Consider the following 19,643-nt stretch of genomic DNA (forward strand, 5'->3'; position numbering starts at 1 on the left):
AAAACACAATATATCAACACCTATGGGATGCAGCTAAGTAAGTGCTTGGAAATATATAGCTATAAATCCCTATCTTAAAGGAACAAAGAAGAAGAAAGATCTCATATAAAGAACCTAACATTTCACCTTAAGAAATCAGAAAAAGAAGACCAAACTAAACCTGAATCAAGCAGAAGAAAAGAAGTAGTAAAGACAGGAATGGAACTAGAGAGAATAGGAGAATAAGAAATAGAGAATAGGAAATAGAGAATAGGAAAAAGTAAATCAGTAAAACCAAATCAGTAAAACCAAAAATTAGTGTGTTGAAGAGATTAACAAAATTGACAGATCTTTAACTAGACTTATCCAGATATCCAAACCACACAAAGGCATCACAAGAAAATAAAACTACAATTATCCCTTATAAATATAGATGCAAAAATATCCTCAACAAAATATTAAGACCCCAATCCAGCAACATATATAAAAAAAAAATCACCATGACCCAGTGATGTATCCCAGGAATTCAAGGTTGGTTCAACATACAAAAATCAATCTACATAATACACCATATTTAATCGAACAAAAGACAAAAAAAAAAAAAAAACAAGGTAAACTCAGAAGAAACATTTAACAAATTCTAACATACTGAGAATACAAAGGAACAGATCTAGAAATTAACTTAAAATGGATTAGAGCTAAATGTTAAAGCTGAAAGTACAAAACTCTTAGAAGAAAACATAGGAATAAATTAAATCTTCTTGGACTTGAATTAGGTAATGGTTTTGTAGATAGAATGCCAAGAGCACAAGTGATGAGAGAAAAAAAATGAATTGGGCCCTAAAACTTTAAAGTTGTATGCTTCAAAGGACACCATCAAGAAGGTGAAAAGATATTTCACAGAATGAAAGAAAATATTTACAAGTCATATATTCAATAAAGGACTTGTATCTAGAATACATAAGGAACTCTTACAACTGTCAATTAAAAAAAAAGTTTAAAAGTGGGCAAATGATTTAAACAGACATATCTCCAAAGAAAATACAGAGATGGTCAATAAGGACATGAAAAGGTGCTCAACATCATTAGGATAATGCAAATCAAAACCACAATGAGATACCATCTCATAACCACTAGAAAACCAGAATCAAAAAGACAATAACAGGTTTTGCCAAAGATCCTCTATATATTCAACCCTATATGAAACCTTCATATATTACATACAGGAATGTAAAATCATGAGGCCACTTTGGGAAATAGTTTGTTCTTCAAAATGTTAAACATGAGGGGCACCTGGGTGGCTCAGTTAAGCAATTCTTCACTTCAGCTCAACTCATGATCTCGAGGTCATGAGATAAAGCCTCGTGTCAGGCTCTGCGCTTAGTGTGAAATCGGCTTGAGATCTCTCCCTCTGTCTCTACCCTCCCTCCTTTGTGCACACACACACACACACACACACACACACTCTTCCTCTGTCAAATAAATAAACAAATCCTTTTTTTTTTTTAATAAACAAGTCCTTAAAAAAAAAGGGGACCCCCGAGTGGCTCAGGGTTGAGCATCTGCTTTTGACCTGGGGTCTGATTTGGGGTCTAGGGATCAAGTCCCGTGTCAGGCTCCCTGCAAGGAGCCTGCTTCTCCCTCTGCCTCTGCCTTTCTTTGTGTCTCTCATGAATAAATAAATAAAATCTTTTAAAAACAAACAAACCGTTAAACATGGAATTGCCATATGACCCAGCAATTCCACTCCTAGGTATGTACCCAAGCGAAAATATAAACATTTGTCCACACAAAAACTTGTACATGAATGTTCATAGCATTATTTATAAGAGCCAAAAAGTCAAAACAATCCAAATGTTGAACTTATAATGGATAAACAAAATGTGGTATATCCATATGATGGAATATTACTGAGCCATAAAAAAGCAAGGAGGATATGAGACATGGATGAACCTTTAAAATACTATGCTAAGTGCAAGAAGCCAGGCATAAAGGCCACATATTATATAAATCTATTTATGCGAAGTGTTTACAAGAGTCAAATCTACAGAGATAGAAAGATTGGTGGCTACTGGAGGCTGGGGGCAAGGTTAGGGTTGGAGGGGAGATAGGGCATCATTGTTGATGAATAGAGGCAAGTAATAAAAAAAAATGTTCTAAAATTGATGGTGACAATGGTCGCACAACTCTGTGACTATACAAAACTATTGATTGGTACACTTTAAAAGGGTGAATTTTAAATTTATATGTGAGCTATATCTCAATAAGGCTGCCAGAAACATTCCAACATACCTTCGTCTGTCAGTATCTCCCACTGGCCAAAAATACCCAAGAGGCTGGAAGGCAGAATAGTTTGAGAAATGTAGTTTTCTGTGACATTGAGCAGGACCAAGGAGGGATGGGGATAATCCCTCACTCACCTCTGAGTCCCTGGCCCGTTGTATTCAGGCTATAGACATGCATCAAACCAATAACTGGCCCTTATTCTCTCACCTTAGGCTGGGATCGTTGTCTGCTGGGTTACACAGGGGGCTTTTTGAATATAAATAACCTGATGATTCATGATCCTATGACCAGTGAGTGGGCTGTCACTGTCACCTTCTCATCTTGGTTCTAGAAAGCGCTGTAGGCACCCTGGTTTTAAGTTCGGATTGGAGGGAAGAGATGGGGTAGGAGGGGCAGAGAAAAGGGTGGCTCCTCTCACAACTTAAAAGCACTTCCTCCCCAGACAGTGGGAGCTCAAGACTCGGCACAGCCTTCCTGTGTGGTTTCAGCTGCCCAAAGAGTATCATGGACCTGGGTGAGTGAACCTCCCTATGCGAGAAAGAGCAGTTCTGGGTCATTCTGACATCCAACTGGACTTTGAGGTGGAAGAGGGGGATGGAAGGCATGGGGGAGCCTCCCAGAGAAATTGGGTTCTGCCTTGGTGGGAATCTGTCTGCTTCCAGAGAATGCCACTCTGTTCTCCCAGACACAATGGATGTACCTTTCAGACCTGGGGAAAGGGGTAACCACTGGTACCAGGAAAGAAGGGGAGGAAAGTGGCGAGGTTGTGTCTTTCTAGAATAGTAGGGACTGGAGAAGGTTGCAGGGCTGGGGATGGTGGTGATATGGAGGGTATCTGTTTTCTTTTTTTTTTTTTTTTTTAAGATTTTATTTATTTATTCATGAGAGACACACAGAGAGAGGCAGAGACATAGGCAGAGGGAGAAACAGGCTCCCGGTGGGGAACCGGATGCCGGACTCAATCCCAGGACTCCGGGATCATGACCTGAGCTGAAGGCAGATGCTCAATCACTGAGCCACCCAGGTGGCCCAAGAGGGTGCCTGTTTTCATCTCAGGTTGGGGTGACGGGTGAGGCTCCCTGGGACCTGTTTCATCAGGGACAAAGTCCTCAGAGGGTTCCAAACCCTCCATTCCTCTTCCTTCCTCTGCTTTCTACCTTTCTCACCTGCTAAGCAGGAATCAGAAGTTCTGTTCCCTTAGGAGCAAATGAAAGGTGACACTTTGTGCCAGCAGGACTAGGCAAGCAGGCCATACATCCCCCTGGCTTTGCTGCCGCCTCTCACCAGTTAAAGGGTAGGTGGGCAACAGGAAACAGGACAGCAGTGGGGCATTCACCTCAGAGAAGTCACAGCCCAAGCCTCCAGCATGGTCCCTGCCTCACTTCTTTACTTTTTCTGCCCTGGCAGATGGCTCTTCCCTTTAAAAAGCCCATCCTCAGTTCTAACCCTTTTAACAAGAAGGATTACAAAAGAAGTTCTGAGAAGGTTCTGAGGTGTACGTCCACCTCTGGACACCCCATTTATAAATCTCAGCTGTGAAATCAGACCCGACTGAGGCTACAAAGGGCCAAGTTCCTGGATGGTTCGTTCTCACCAGCAAGCAAAGCACCACGGCGGCCTCAAAGCCGCAAGAGGTTGGCTTTAAAAAGTGAAGGTTCACTGGTGCGCCCTGTGCTGTCCTCATACTCCTCCCACCACACCACAGCCTCTTGCCTTGATTCTGTCTACCCTCGACCTACCCAGAACTCCAGGTGGGCCCAGCGATCACCTGGAAAGGGGTTAAGGTAGCCACCCAACCTGGGAGGTAGAGACTGATCCTTGCATCTCCATCTCAGATGCTTGGGGGAGGAGGGGGTGGGGTGAGCAGAAAGTTTGTGGAGTGAATGAATGAATGAATGAATGGCATCAAGAACTCAGAGTTGATTTTAGTTTTTAAAAATCGCTCCCAACTGCCTGTCTTCCCAGCGGCCCGCTCCCTAATCTCACTCCCCAGACCCCCATACCACTTAACCACAATCGCAGAATGCAGGCATCACCCACTGAGGACTGGTTCCTGACCCTCTGTGTGATCTCCATGAAGGAAACCAAGCAGTGTCCCAGTGGTATGCTGGGAAATGTTGGAAAACCTGCTCTCCTGGAGAAGGAGGAAGAGCCCCAATTGCTAGTTCTTGCCAATTTCTATAGTGTAAATTCTTCCCTGCCGTCCTCCCCATACCCCCTCCCCCGGTTGATTTTAAGCTCAGACTATTTCAAGGCATGAAATGACTGAACACGGAGTCAGGGAGGGATGTACACACCAACTGGTTCATGGGCTTCTGAAAACCAGCTCCAGTCTACCCCTTGAGGGTCTCCCCCCAGACCTGAGTTTGGGGTGCTAGCCTCACAGGCTTTGATGCGGGGAGGAAGGATAACCTCTGGTTTAGGAGAAAGGGATGTCGTCGCCTGCCTCACTCAACCCGAGAGAGAACCCCAACGGCTAAGTCTAAACTACTGGTAGGAAGGGAAGCCACTGAGAGACGCTTTGCTCAGAACGGACTCCGGCCGTTGGGAGGGCAGGTGGGTCATGAACGATCTGTTTTTCTCTCTTTGTCTGCCCAGCAGGGAGCAAGAGGTGGATGAGGAGGCAGAGTTTCTGTTACACAAAATGAAAACACCAAAGCGGGGCTGAGTTGGTCTCTTTCATGATTTGAATGAGCAGCCCAGAGGCGCCCTCCCCACCTTTGAGAGAGGAGTCTTAAGACCTCAGAATTCTCCAAAATAGAGAAAAGAAAAAAATGAGCCTGTGAGAGACTTACTCTCTCCTAACTTGGCCTGAAATGGTGGCAGAGGGAAGCTAAAGGAACACAGGGCCAAAGCCCCCTGGCCTGGGAGCATGGCTGGGGACGAGGGGAGTTCTGCAGCCTCAGGGAGCTGCTGGGAAAATCTCTGCTCTGAGGTACCTTCTTCTGGTCAACTATCGTTGAGTGGGAAGTTTGGGCATAACCAGTCTTGCAAGAGGAGAGATGCACATGTCAAAAAGCCATTGGATAGAGGGAGATTCAGTGCCGATGGGCTGAGGGGGAGCCACGTGGGAAACTCAAAGTAAAGTAGTAAACATGGGTCAGAGGGGCATTGAAGTTGGGCTTTCAAAGGCGTATAAAAGTTACCCAACCAGACAAGGACGAACGAGGGATGCAGGATGCGGCAGGGATCACAGACTTGATTTCCATCAGAGGCCAACCAGACAAACGAGGGAAGGGGCGTGAGGTGTAGTAAGTGGAGGGGAGCAGAGCAAGCCAGAGGGTGCAAACCACACCTAAAGTCATTCAAAACCAATGTTTTGAAAATCCAAGGTAGCTGGGGAACCTGCGTGGCTCAGTGGTTGAGCGCCTGCCTTCGGCTCAGGTCGTGATCCCAGGGTACTGGGATCGAGTCCCCAATCAGGCCCCCCGCATAGAGCCTGCTTCTCCCTCTGCCAATGTCTCTGCCTCTCTCTGTGTCTCTCATGAATAGATATATAAAATCTTTAAAAAAAAGAAAGAAAGAAAGAAAGAAAGAAAGAAAGAAAGAAAGAAAGAAAGAAAGAAAGAAAATCCATGGTAGCCAAGCAGAATAGCCTGGGGACTCAGCCTGTGGCCTCCCAGCCAGCCAGCTCTGACCAAAGCTAACAGAAGCAAGGAAGAAGCAAGTTGAAGGGGGTTTGACAACCTGGCCAGGCCAAGGAGAAAGGTAAGAAGGAAGGCTAGAGGGACAGGCAGGACCAGCCTTTAAGATGATGTGTGGTATTGCTGAGGGGTGTGTGCTTCATCCTGAAAGTGATGGGGAGCCAGCAAAGCTTTTTCTTTTTCAGTCAGGTGAGTTAAAGGACACGAGTTGCCTTTCAGAAGGATCTCTGTGGCAGCAATGGCTGATGTCAGGGCAGAGGTGGGGCCGGCTCTGGGATATTAGGGGTTAGAAGCAACAGAGTTGGATGACCCCCGGGATGTGGGAAAGTGAGGATTCCCCGTCACACTCGCTCCTCGGAGGCCCCTCTACACAGAGGACTCCTCAGAGACGTAATGTGACAGTAGTGAGAGTTCCAGTCAAATCTCAGATCCATCTCTTAGCAGCTGTGTGACCCCAGGCAAGTACCTTAACCCCTCTGGGCCTCTATTTTCTGGAACATAGCATGAGAATCACAAGGCATCGCTCACAGGACGTTATGAGGGAGAGATACACAAAGATCACGAGGCAGCACAAAAGGCAGGTTAGGAGTATGGTTTCTGGAGACCATAGGATTTAAAGCCCAGCTCCACTACTGGCCAACTGTGAGACTCTGGGAGACTTGCTAATCTCACTAGGCTTCAGGTTTCTCAGTACTTAGATGGAGATTACAGTCATGCCTACCTCAGGGCTTTTGTGATGATGAAATGATCATACATGGGACAGTTTGGTGCAAAGTGAGAGAGAGCTCACTGGATTTGCATTAAATCACTGGGTAAGGGATTTGATATCTTAGTGACTGCAAGGCTCAACCAGCTGTCATCCATCTCTGCCTATTATCTGAAAGGGGGGGTCCCCCAGGCTTCTCACCTCCAAATCTCCTACCACTTCCCTGCTTCTTCCCACTTTCCATTACACTCACCCACCCACCCACCCCCACACACAAAAAAAAGTTGTGACAGGTGAGGAATTCCAGAAAGAAAAAGTCTGGGGTGGCTTTGGGGGCCAGCTAATGTAATGGGCAGCCATGATCCCCTAGAGGCACTGGAAAATGTGGGGATGAATGTTTGAAATTTGGGAGAGCAAATCCACCTGGCAATCCCCTCCTCCCAGATGAGAAGGCAGCTTCCCTTGCTGAGAGCTCAAATTGGAGTTCTAGGGAATTTCTTTTTGTTATGATTATTACTCGAAACTCAAGAACTCAGAAAATACCCAACATATAAGTCATCTACTTCTCAACCCCCAAGATTCCCAACTACAGTGGCCTTACCCAAGCTGCTGCCCAAGACCCGTCACTTTATGACTTTGCAACAGACAGGAATGATCTGACTCATGGCTGCTGACCAGGCTCCTGCCACACACCAGAGTTCCCCTAAACTCCCATTTGGTTACCTTTCTTGAAAACGCCCTATTTTGGACTACAAATCCTAATTCATCCTCCACTTCCAACACACCTGGAATAAGAAGTCATCTACACACACACACACACACACACCACAGGTTGTACCTCCTTTCCCCTCCCCTCCACCAGTGGCAAAGAAATGGGACAGGGCCCAAGAGAAGGGGTTGATAGAGTGAAACAGAAACAGTTCTTACTCCTTGTATCTTACCCGTTGTGACTTATCAAAACTTTGAGGTTTCTCAGTTCTCACTGACAGTCAAAGTAGGCTTTCTCTAGAGTAACGAAAGATTTGTACATGTTTAAAGAGCACCTCACACCAGGATGAATCAGTGGAGGATGAGTGGTGTGTTGAACTCTAGCATGGTTAAGGTAGAGATGTGGGACTAAGCAGGGTCTCCCTTAGGGGTAATTCAGCAAGGAAGGAGGATGGGAGAAGGAAGCTGGAATGTTGCAGAACCATTTATTCTAGGACTGCAGATACTCGGGGCCAATAGGACAGTGGGTCCCTGTCCTCAGAAAGAGAAGACACAACTAAGAAGGCAGGTGCAAGAGGCAGTGAGGGGCTTGACTGTCATACTGAGCTTCGGGGGCTTCCTCCTTAGAGCTGGAGAGAGAAGTCCTCAGGATTTAGGAGGAGGACTGGCGAGGGTTGGCATCAGAGTTCTGCCTTAGAAAGACATATCTAGCAGTAGCGTGCAGTATAACTTGATTGCAGTGGCTTTATTATTTATTATTTATCTATTTATGTGGCTTGAAGCCCTTCCTCCTTTGCCCAGGAACCCCTAAGCCCAGAATTCCCCACCTTAGGCGCTCCACCTGGAGCGTACTATGAATTGGGTGTCATGCAGAGAGACTTCCAGCAGGTGGTGCTGTGGCCAAGGACAGAATCACTGGCCACGCTGCTGTTTCCACTGGGGAAGCAGAACACCCTGCTTGCTGAAAGAGGGCCCCCAGCTTCCAGAAGATGCTTGAAACAGAGTTCCAAACATTACTCTGTCCCTGTTAAGACTGAAGGTGCGACCAGCCTGCAAGCTCTGCCTTGGCATTCATTTGTGGCATCCCCCGGTTACTGACATGTGGGCCAAGCCCTGGCTGGGAGCTTGAGGGGTAGGTTATACAAAGGTAAGAAAGCACAACTCCTGCCCTCTGGGTACTCCCAGATAGTTAGGTGAGATAAGACTCCTACATAAATTATCTTGTGCACAGTGTTCCCTGCTCAGTCCTCAGAGGAGATAAATTCCCACTCCAGCCCTCAGCTCAGCCTCAAAGGAGAACTGTGAGCAGCCAGGTGCCCGTCCTCTGTCCACAGCACACCAGGCCTCTGCTAACCCAGAGTCTCAACCTGTTGCCTACTGCTCAGACTCAAGAGAGCCTCCTGACTTCCAGAATGTAGGCCGGGCCGGGTCCCTTTCTGTAGCTGAGTATCTTCCCACATCTCACAAGGCCCTAGATTAGAAACAAGCTAAAGAAAAGGGGATCCCTGGGTGGCTCAGCAGTTTAGCGCCTGCCTTCCACGCAGGGCAGGATCCTGGAGTCCAGGAGTCCAGGGATTGAGTCCCGTATAGGGCTCCCTGTAGGGAGCCTGCTTCTCCCTCTGCCTGTGTCTCTGCCTCTCTCTCTCTCTCTCTCTCTGTCTCTCATGAATAAATAAATAAAATCTTTAAAAAAAAAAGTTAAAGAACAAACATACGTACACACTTCAGTGAAGCAAAAAGAGTGGTTACCTCAAAAAAAAAAAAAAAAAAAGAGTGGTTACCTCAGAGAACAGTCTCTATTGTATCACACTGTCATAGGACAGCATCCCCTCAGGCCACCCTGGTGCTCTCTCCTGGAAGAAGGGGAAGCAGGCATTCAATCACTTATTCATTCATTCATTCATTCATTCATTCATTCATTCATCAAGACATAATTCCTGGGTGCCTTTTTTATTCTGGGCCTGCATTGGATAAAAGGGAAGAGGTCCCTGCTCCACAGGCAGGCTGAGGATTAGACCAAGTAAACCACCAGGTGGCCTTAATGAATGTCAGTTGAATGAGGGGTTATGGGGAGCAGATGGGTTCCCGAAGCACTTTCCCATCCTTGAGATGCCAGGAAATAACCACACTCCTCCACCTAGTCCTGTGACATCAGCCCATTTCCTTAGCTGGCCTCCCCTAGAAGACATTCAGGGCAGCAGATGGGGCTGGATGCATGAAAAATGTTCCTCGATGGCTCCTGGCACAGGAGCAGTGCAGGACACACACATGTACACACGCACGCACCCACGCACACAGGCACACCCTTACCACCACCACCTCAGGGCCTTGCTTCCCACATAACCCAAAGTGGGAGGGGCCCCTCAGACTCAGGAGTCAGGGTCATTTGAAAACTCAGCCTTGAGGAGTGGTGTGGACCAGGGTGGACTTTCTAACTCCAGAAGATGCCCTGAAGAGCCAAGAAGGGGGTGGGGAGGGATCCCTGGGTAGTGCAGCGGTTTGGTGCCTGCCTTTGGCCCAGGGCGCGATCCTGGAGACCCGGGATCGAATCCCATGTCGGGCTCCCGGTGCATGGAGCCTGCTTCTCCCTCTGCCTGTGTCTCTGAGCCTCTCTCTCCCTCTGTGACTATCATAAATAAAAAATAAAAAAAAAAAAGAAGGGGGTGGGGAGCGGGGGCTGCCCTGCATTCCAACCCCATTCCTTTGTGGGACCTCAGAGTGGAGGAAGAGGAGGTGAGGGCGGCAAGACTGGGCAGCCAGCCAGGCGCTTCAAGGCACAATCTGGTTCTGATGCCCCAGGCAAGCGTGGTGCCTGGGGCTTGTGATGAAAGTTCCCAACAGTGTTCCCACCCCTCCCTAAGGCTTTCTTTCATAACAAAGATCTGTCCCCTCCAAGCATTAACTTTCTCCCCTTGTCTCCTGCAGGGAAACCAATGAAAAGCCTGCTGGTGGTGGCTCTCCTTGTCATTTTCCAGGTGAGATCTGTGGCCAAGAAAATCTCTGTTCCCTTCTCCACACACTCCCCCTCCCGCCCTCCCCAAGCCCACCCCTCCCCAGCTCCAGGGTCCTGAGGAGGAGGTGGGCACTTGCTGGAAGAAAATAGATCCAGACACAAACACTCTCCACTCCTTAAGCTGATGGCTGCCCATCTCCATCTGCTGAGTGACCCTACAAAGCCATACATGGTCTCTGAATGTCCTCACCTCCATTTAAATGAAAACACAGAGGAAAGTAAGATACCATCATCATCCCACCCCACTTCCACTATCCCCATCCAGGATACAGAAATGCGGGCCCCATCTGAGTTTATGGAGAGAAACTGCACAAAGCAAAGGCTGTGAGGTCACTGGAGTCTGTGCAGACATGTGCACAGCCATGTGTGCAAAACTTCATACATGAGCTGAGGGAAGAAACTTTCATCTGGTGGATGGGTTACTATCCTATCATCCCAAAGCCGTCTCCCTCCTTCAGTGTCCAGCCAAAGCCTCCCCTGGAAGCTCCAGTCCTTTCTGTGAAATAAAGAGGCCCATTTGAGCCCCACTTAGTGGGGAAGGAAGGACAGATGGGGCCCCGGACCTGGGGGTGGGGGTAGTGCACATACTTTATAAGGGCCCAAACTCTGCAGGAGCAAAGTCCCCCAATTTACAATGTTCTGCTTCTCAATCCCAGGAATGGAGACAGGAAATCTGGCCCCACCAAGTGCCAGAATTAGAAGAAACTGTAACTCATAGTCTCCTCTCTGCCATTTGTTGGGGGTGGGAGCTCTCTTGGAGGGCGGGGGGAGACCAAGGCCAGAGCTGGAGGCAGTCCTTCAGAATTTGGCTCTTCCCCAAGTCTGGAGGCCAGAGGGGCAGCTTTCCAGGAGCTCTGGCCAGAGGCAGGCCCCAAGCTGGGCACTGTTCCCAAAACCCCATCCCAGAGGCCCCCTGGAGCTTGGGCTACAGCCTACAGCCTGGCCCCCTTCCCCATCACCACTCCCTCCCCTCTTTCTTCCCATTTCCAGGACCTGGGAGGGGCTGTATTGCTAGAAGTGGAGGCTGGAAGGTTGGGGAGGTGATGAGGGACAGCTGGGGCTCATTCTTCTCTTTACTTGGGGGGATGGGGTAGCTCAGATGGGGCAGGATGTGGTGCAGCTGTGGGCTGCAGAGGCATCAAGGAGTCCGGAAGTAGTAAAGGGTGGAAAAAGAAGGCAGGACAGGGTGGTACGGAGCACACTTCACAGAGGCTGGGTGTACCCCTTTATGTCCAGGGACCCCGGACTTAAAACTGTGAGACTGACCATGGGTTCCAAGAACAGCCAGTGTCTTCAGGACTCCCAGGCTGCGGTCATTCCCAGATGAGGGAAAGAGGGTTACCGCTGACTTTTCTCAAGATAGCAGTGCCCAAAGAAAAGGCTTCTGGATATCATTTTGTCCTCATTCTGTGACTGATAAATTCAGCATTTGGAAGTGGTAAAGACAGAGACAGGATGTGAGGAAGAGACTGGGTTCCACTCTGGCTGTGTGACCTTGAGTGAGGTTCTCCAAAAGCCTCCTGTCCTCATCTCTGATGTCCCTCCAGCTCCCCAGTCTTGCATGCAAACCCATCAGGTTGAGCTGCCCAGAGCCCAATTCCCAGAGGAGGGCCCGTGAGCCGTCTTGCAGCCCAGCTGCCAGCCTGCACAGGCTCAGCCTCCACGGTGCACAGAGGCACAGGGGCCTGTGCCCTCCTTCATTGATAAAATCACAGCAGGCTGCCTGAACCTTCACCTTGCCCTGCAGATGGGCTAAAAAAAGCCCTGAGCAGCTGAGCCCGGCTGATTGGGATCTGCCGGAAGAGACTGCGAGGAAGAGAGAGACAGAGAGGTAGGGGAAGAGGGTGGGAGCAGCGCAGCGGGAGAGTGGGAGACGGAGCCACAGGCTCTTCCTGGGGTGCAGGGAGGACTCCATCACTGCTGAGGAGGCAGTGGCCCAGCGGTGCCTTATCCCCTCCTGTCACAGCTGTGCAGTTCTGTGAGCTTGGGCCCACGTTGCCTGAGCTCCTGCTGTGTGCCGGCACGGTGGTGCCTCGGTGCCTCGGTGCCTCGGGCCCCAGGGATCTGTAGAATTCTGCAAGTCACTCACCACCCAATGTCACAGCAGCTCACCCCAAACCAGGGTTTCCAGGCTTCTTAACAGAGCATGTGCCTTCCTCTCTACTGGCTCCAGGCCCTCCTTAACCTTAACCCCGATGTGGATTTTCCCTCAAAAGCTAAAGTATTTTGTAGGCTCCCTGGAAAACTCTTTCTAGCTGATTCTAAAGGAGGCTCAAGATGAATGACACACATTCCGACTCTCCTGGAGTTTCCAGGTGCCAGAACCGAGGTTCCACACCTCGCCACAGCCATGGGAGGGAGACAGTAGTCATCTCCATTTCACAGATGAGGTCACTTGAGGCTCAGAGATGAAGTCTGTTTATCTGACCCGAGGCTCATGTGACCCCAAAGCACAGACACTTTCCAGTCCACCATCAGGGCACGTCATGTCAAGCCTCTCTGAGTTGGCAAGAGCAGACCTTGGCTACTTACGAGAAGTGCAGAATCTCAGGTCCCAGCCTATTAAATCAGGACATGCACTTTGCCAAGATCTCCAGGTAATTCACGTGAAAATTTGGGAAGCACTGGTTTCAAACCAAAGAACCACCTGGAGAGTTTAGAAAAATAGATTCCAGGGCCCCACCCATACCCCCAAGATTCTGATTCTGCAGGTCTCAGGTGGGGTCTGAGAATTTGCAGGTGATGGTATGATGCCCGTGATAGGTACCACATTTGAAACCAGTGCTCTGGACAATCCCAGGGCAGCGAGATGAGCTGAGCTGAGCTGAGCTGGATCCCACTTAGCTAAGCTGGATCGTGTCGCCCTGTCCCCTCCCCCACAGGTGTGCTTGTGCCAAGATGAGGTCACGGACGACTACATCGGAGAAAATACCACGGTGGACTATACACTGTATGAGTCTGTATGCTTCAAGAAAGACGTGCGGAACTTCAAAGCCTGGTTCCTGCCAATCATGTACTCCATCATTTGCTTCATGGGCCTGCTGGGCAATGGGCTGGTCGTGCTGACCTACATCTATTTCAAGAGGCTCAAGACCATGACAGATACGTACCTGCTCAACCTGGCCATGGCGGACATCCTCTTCCTCCTGACCCTTCCCTTCTGGGCATACAGCGCGGCCAAGTCCTGGACGTTCGGCGTCCACGTTTGCAAGATCATCTTTGGCATCTACAAGATAAGCTTCTTCAGCGGCATGCTGCTGCTTCTTTGCATCAGCATCGACCGCTACGTGGCCATCGTCCAGGCCGTCTCGGCCCACCGCCACCGTGCCCGCGTCCTTTTCATCAGCAAGCTCTCCTGTGTGGGCATCTGGATGCTGGCCATGGTGCTCTCCACCCCGGAGCTGCTGTACAGCGGCCTCCAGAAGAGCAGCAGTGAGCAAGCACTGCGGTGCTCCCTCAACACCAATCAGGTGGAAGCCTTGATCACCATCCAGGTGGCGCAGATGGTGGTGGGCTTCCTGATCCCCCTGGGGGCCATGAGCTTCTGCTACCTCGTCATCATCCGCACCCTGCTCCAGGCACGCAACTTTGAGCGCAACAAGGCCATCAAGGTCATCATTGCCGTGGTCGTGGTCTTCATAGCCTTCCAGCTGCCCTACAACGGGGTGATCCTGGCCCAGACAGTGGCCAACTTCAACATCACTGGCAGCGGTAGCTGCGAGCTCAGCAAGCAGCTCAACATCGCTTATGACATCACCTACAGCCTGGCGTGCGTCCGCTGCTGCGTCAACCCTTTCTTATATGCCTTCATTGGTGTCAAGTTCAGAAGCGACCTCTTCAAGCTCTTCAAGGACCTCGGCTGCCTGAGCCAGGAGCAGCTCCGGCAGTGGTCTTCCTGCCGCCACACCCGGCGCTCCTCCATGAGCGTGGAGGCCGAGACCACCACCACCTTCTCCCCGTAGGAGGCTCCTCCGCCGGGACTAGTGGGACCTCTCCCAGGGCCCCTGGGCTGGATCCAGGCAGCCCATGACTCGGGCACCAAGAGCTGCAGAGGGAAGAAAGGCCGTCCCGGCTGTGAAGTTTTTAATCTTGTGGGGAAAGCTGGTGCCGCGGCCCAGGCTTCACCCCGGTCCCTAGCTACCTCCACCCGGGTTGCAAAGCATTGTGACCGATGAGCTATACCAAATCCTGCAACACTCTGAAACCACGTGTCTGTTGTCCCCCAGACCAAAAACCAAAAGTGGAAGTCAGGAGACAGTCCACGCTTAGAGTGAAGGGGAGAGAGCTGGTAACGGGTAGACTGATGGAGGGGGCCTGGCGAGTCCTCTGAATGAAGCTCCTTCTAACCTAGAAAGACATCCTCCCTGAGATTCAAGGGCTGGAACAAGGTCTTCCAGAAAACAGGGCTTTGTTTCGGAGACCAGAGATGCTGGGGAGACTTCCCAACTTGGCTTGGCAGGGAAGAGGGATGCCAATGGGTCAAACTCTCTGAATTCCTCCCTCCATCTCTTTTTCCACTGTCATCTGAGCCAGCAAGAAATGGCAGCCTCCAGGCCTCCCTGAAAGCACACCAGCCCCTCGCCTGCCACCTCTCATCAGGCTGCTGCCCTCCGAGGCCCTCCTCAGGGAGGGGTGGTGTTTCCTGCAGGCCCGGCCAGCCGCCTCTGCCTGGCCAAAGCCACACTCCCAGCCAGGACTCTGGGGCGAGGATGACGTGTGGCCAGCCCTTCTCAGCTCTCAACTCTGCTCGGATGGAGGAGAGGGCAGGGAGGAAGGTTAGGGGCCAGGGGGTGGTGACAGCCCTGGCTGCCTAAGACCAATGAGCTGCTTTTTGTTCTTAGTAGTGAGGATAAAAAAAAAAAAAAAAAAAAAAAACTCTCATCCTGTCCTGCTTTCAGTTCATTAAGACAGCACAGCTTACTCACACACAAATACAAGTTTTCCCTTGAGGGAGCAACAGCTTTAAAAGAAAGGGGGAAATTTTTTGGTAAACGGCCAATGGGTGCGTTCCTGTTTTGCAAACCCCGACTTCCCACCTGACCGCCCCCACTTCTCTCCTTTCCCTGCTCTTCATTTCTCAGAGGTGATCAGAGCTGTGAGGTCTTCCAAGATGTGTTCTCCAAGCCTGTCCAACAACACAGGCCCAAGAGGCTCGAAAGAGGCAGGGGGAGGGGAAGCCCAGGGTGCCCATCTTGCAAATGCCCTTCCAGAATTTGTGGGAGAGGCCCCAAGCCTGTGCCAGCAGCAGTGACCCAGAAACATGGGTCTGAGCTGAGCTTTGGAAAGAACCGAGTTTTCCCCATAACCTCGATGGCTAGGAGCTCTCCCTGACCTTTAGCAACATACACTCACTGGTCTACTCATCTGTCCCAGCTCGGTCTGAAACCAGAGCCCCTGATGCTTTGTCATTTCCTTCAAGTGCCCTGGTTGTTTAGAGGGAAGGCCTCCCCCTGGGCACGCAGACAACAGCGTGCTGGATTAAGGAGGCTTGAAATGGCACCCATGTGATAGGCTGCACCTTTTGCTGGAAGCTTGAAAGCCAGGGTCATCCACGACCCACCCTCCTGATCCCTATTGCAGCAACAGCCCATGTACCCATCATGGAGGAGCGGGGATCAAGGGACAGCCACTACCCCCTGCCTATATCCATGTCCCATCAGGGTGCTCTGATGCCCCCAAGCTAGAGAGGAGGGTAGCCCAGTCTGTGATGCATGAGGAGCTGTCTGAAGGGCCCAGCACAGCAAGAGCTGGGGCCTGGCACGGGGAGGCGGGTGGGGACGCTCATGCAAAGGTGATTCCATCAATTTTCCAAAGTGAAGAGAGCTTGCCTGGTGATGAAGCCCATTCTCTAATTTCACAATAAGCACATGACACTTCCCTCCTCCACAGGATGCACTGGGCATTATTTGTCAGCCAAGACACCCCGGGGGAAGCGAAGCCAGCACAGGCGCAGCCAGTGTGGAGCAGTGCCTGTTGCAGCAGCATCGAATGTTAAAAGGTGCAGTGGCGATTGTGTGTGCACAGATCTGGGGTGAGAGAGGTCCCCGAGAGGAGCACAGAAGCACTGGGCCCACTGGTGTACACATCCTAATGCGGTACAGGCAGGAAACCGATCCTCAGCTCCTGAATGGAGGAATTCAAAGGAATGCTCATGAACAGGAAGCCAGGCCAACCGCACAAACATGCCATCTCGGCTTCAAATACATTTTTCTAAAGTAATTGAACATATCTGAGTATTTACAAAGACAGCAAAACCCCAGCAATGTTAATTCCCCAAACTGCTCTATCTCGGCTCCTTGCTGGCCTGGCCACTGCTCCCTTGCCCAGTGCTCTCATGTGTCTCCCCTAAACTTAGGGGGGACCCCTAGGAGGAAGGAACAGACTCACTGGGGAGCCCCCTCACCCAGGGCTTCTCTCTCTCTCTCTTTCTCTCTCTCTCTCTCTCTCTCTCTGTCTCATCTGTTTCATACAACTGCCCCATCTTCCTGGGCTCATGGCCCCAAAGCTCCTCCTCCCCTCTGCAGCTCCCCCTGTTTCCCATCCCCAGCCTCCCTGGATGCAGCCCCAGGGCAAGTCTGTCCTTCCAGCCAGAAGCACTGAACCTCAAGAATCGTGGATTCACAGAGCTGCGAGGGACCTCAAAGATTAGCTGGTCCAACCCAATCATTCTCTAGATGGGGAAACTGAGGCCCAGAAGAAGGAACTGACTTGCTTGAAGAGATATTGCAATATAAGGATACTGGATAAAGTTGCCTTGGGGGGCCTAAGGATCTGGCAGGATGGATGAGAGGTGGATGAGGGAGAGCAGACGCTCACTCGGAAGCCTGGCTGACTGTGAACCTCATCTCTATTGCTTCCCAGCTGTGTGACCTTCAGCTGTTGCTCAACTGCTCTGAGTCTCAGATTTCTCAACTGCAAAATGGAGAGGATTTGGCAAACGTCTAGCCCGGTGCCTGGAATATTGAATGTGGTGATGAGGAGCACGGGCTCTGCGGCCAGACTGCCTGGTTTGAATTTCAGCTGCGCTACTTGGGCTCCTTACTTAGTCTCTCTGTGTTTCAGTTTCCTAATCTGTGTGATGGGGAAAATCATAGCACCTACCTCCTAGGACTGTTGTGAGGAGCAAATAAATACATATATGTAAAATGCTTAGAAATCCTCATGGAAGTGTTGTGTTGTGGATAATCATTAAAAAATGTTTAATACATGATAGCTAAAAAAAAAAAAAAAGTTGCTAACCACAAGGAAACCAAATTCAATTACCTAGCCCCATTTCCATCCCCCTACAACTTATAAATCAAGTTGGAGGACAGCTGGAAGATTAGTCAGGTCACATTCCACCAGTTGTACAGGTAAGTCAACTGAGGCTCAGAGAGGTAAATTACTCACCTGAGGTCTCTTAGGAGTACTTGGCCATGATAGAACTTGAACCCAGGTTCCCGAGCTCCATTCAGACCTCTTCCTACAGACCTCCTGCACTCTTCTGTATTCCCCTACACGCCCACCCTGGCATACGCTACCCCCATCCCAGACCATCTAGCTCTGCTATGGCAAGCACCATCCCTCCTGTCCTGTGACCAGGTCCTTAAGGAGCATCTCACCTTGCCCCCATAAATAGTCCTTGCTATTGAGTCCAGGAAAATGGACTGTTTTTGCTATTGAGTCCAGGAAAATGAGATACAAAGAAAAGAAATATGGTGGGGTGTCCGGGTGGCTCAGTTGGTTAAGCATCTGCCTTGGCTCAGGTTGAGCCCCGGGTCCTGGGATCAAGCCCCTCATTAGACTCTCTGGTCAGGGGAGAGTCTGCTCCCTTTCCCTCTGCTGTTCCCCTAACTCATGCTTTCTCTCTCTCTCAAATAAAATATTTTTTAAAAAAATAAAAGAAATATGGCAGTAGGCCCAAAGGAATTCAGGCAACTGATCTTTTTAAGAAAGAATTCTCTGAGAGTTAGTTTTATTTCTGTTATTAAAGGTAAATAGTTGGAGGAGGAAGAAACAGTCCTACAGGAGCAGGGGTGGGAGTAGAGGTAAATGAGATGGGGAGCCAAGGGGGGCAATTCTGAGTAGGGAGTAGAAGTAGGGGTAGGTGGGGCAGGGATGCATTCTAAGGACTACCCGGCTAGGGGCCGGACCTGGAGAGTATTGTCAGTGGGTAGAAAGGACTCCCCACGTACACAACTTTCCCGGGCCTCCCAATCACAGGTGGGGAAAGGGGGCTATATTAGTCTTAGAGACAGGTGGACTTGTGGCCTTCTTTGCCAGGAGGGGGTTGGAAATGTCCCAGTTTCCCTGGTCTGAACCCCTAGAAAAACTGCAGGGAGTAAAAGAGAGGGTGCTTCTCCCTGAAATCAAAACAGCAACCCTGACAGCCCTCCCAGCCTCCCCCTATGAGAGCAGATGTTTGAGAGGCACTGCAGGGAGTAGAAGCCTCATTACAAAAACACACGTGCACGCACACACACACACACACACACACACATGTGCGTCCATATACACCACCCCCCAGCTCAGTCATTTGTCTTGTTGGGGGCCTAGAAAGAGACACACAGACAAGGGGTCTGCTGCAGAAAATGCTACACAGCGCCTTGCTCTGCCAAAGCAGCTCAAGACTAACGAATCTCAGCTGTTCTCTGAAATCAGAAATGAGCGTCGGTGAATGCTCCCACAGACTCGTGTGTGTGTGTGTGTGTGTGTGTGTGTGTGTGTGTGTGTGTGTGTCCCAATTCAGACTGCTCTTCCTCCCGCATTCACTGTGAGGACGGATATAATCTTATTTTTGTCTCTTGCTCCCCTAACCCCAGGGAATTCACTTGCTGAGTTGTCTCGTGTGTTGTAGGAACCACCGCACTGTGCAGCCTCTGGGTTCTCATCTCTGTGTAAACAAACACGGGCTCGCACGAGCAGAGCAGGATCTCCACTCCCTCCTGCTGCAGTAGGTCCCGAGGTCGGCCGACTGTCCACTTAGCAAGAGGGCAGGTGAGGACACACGTCTGGCCCCCGAGCCCTCTTGTGCCCATGTCAGAGCCTGCTGAAGCAGAGTTTATGTTTGCTCCAAGTAAATATCTGACATCGTGAAGTTCAAAGGATGCCACAGATGAAATGCCCCAAATCCTTTCCCGGCGTGTAAAGGAGGCCTGGAAAATGCATGCACATTTATCGTTTACGGTTTATGCAAACTGTACTCGAGTAGCTGAAAACAGGAACATGGTCACATGTGAAGGCGAGTGGTGCATTCCTCCCAGGCCCAGGAGATGTTTTCTGTGGCCGAGCCAGGGGCCAGGAGTCGCCCACGGTGGCACCAGCTCTG

At 50.2% G+C, this 19,643-nt stretch overlaps 1 protein-coding gene across 1 annotated transcript; it reads left to right on the plus strand.

Moving 5' to 3' along the window:
* Window positions 1-2,711: 2,711 nt before the first annotated feature.
* On the plus strand, window positions 2,712-15,328 carry CCR7 (C-C motif chemokine receptor 7). Its single transcript, XM_025996212.2, has 3 exons — window positions 2,712-2,779; window positions 10,249-10,298; window positions 13,219-15,328. The coding sequence occupies exons 1-3, from the start codon at window positions 2,770-2,772 to the stop codon at window positions 14,296-14,298; spliced, it is 1,140 nt and encodes a 379-aa protein (XP_025851997.2). The 5' UTR covers window positions 2,712-2,769; the 3' UTR covers window positions 14,299-15,328.
* Window positions 15,329-19,643: the final 4,315 nt, after the last annotated feature.

Source organism: Vulpes vulpes, chromosome 2, assembly GCF_048418805.1.
Source record: "Vulpes vulpes isolate BD-2025 chromosome 2, VulVul3, whole genome shotgun sequence".
Classification (NCBI taxonomy): Eukaryota; Metazoa; Chordata; class Mammalia; order Carnivora; family Canidae; genus Vulpes; species Vulpes vulpes.

Bases quoted from the DNA above. Each gene is read 5' to 3' on its own strand.
- CCR7 (XM_025996212.2), top strand. The intron at 10,299-13,218 runs GTGAGATCTGTG...CCTCCCCCACAG, and splicing joins CTCTCCTTGTCATTTTCCAG to GTGTGCTTGTGCCAAGATGA.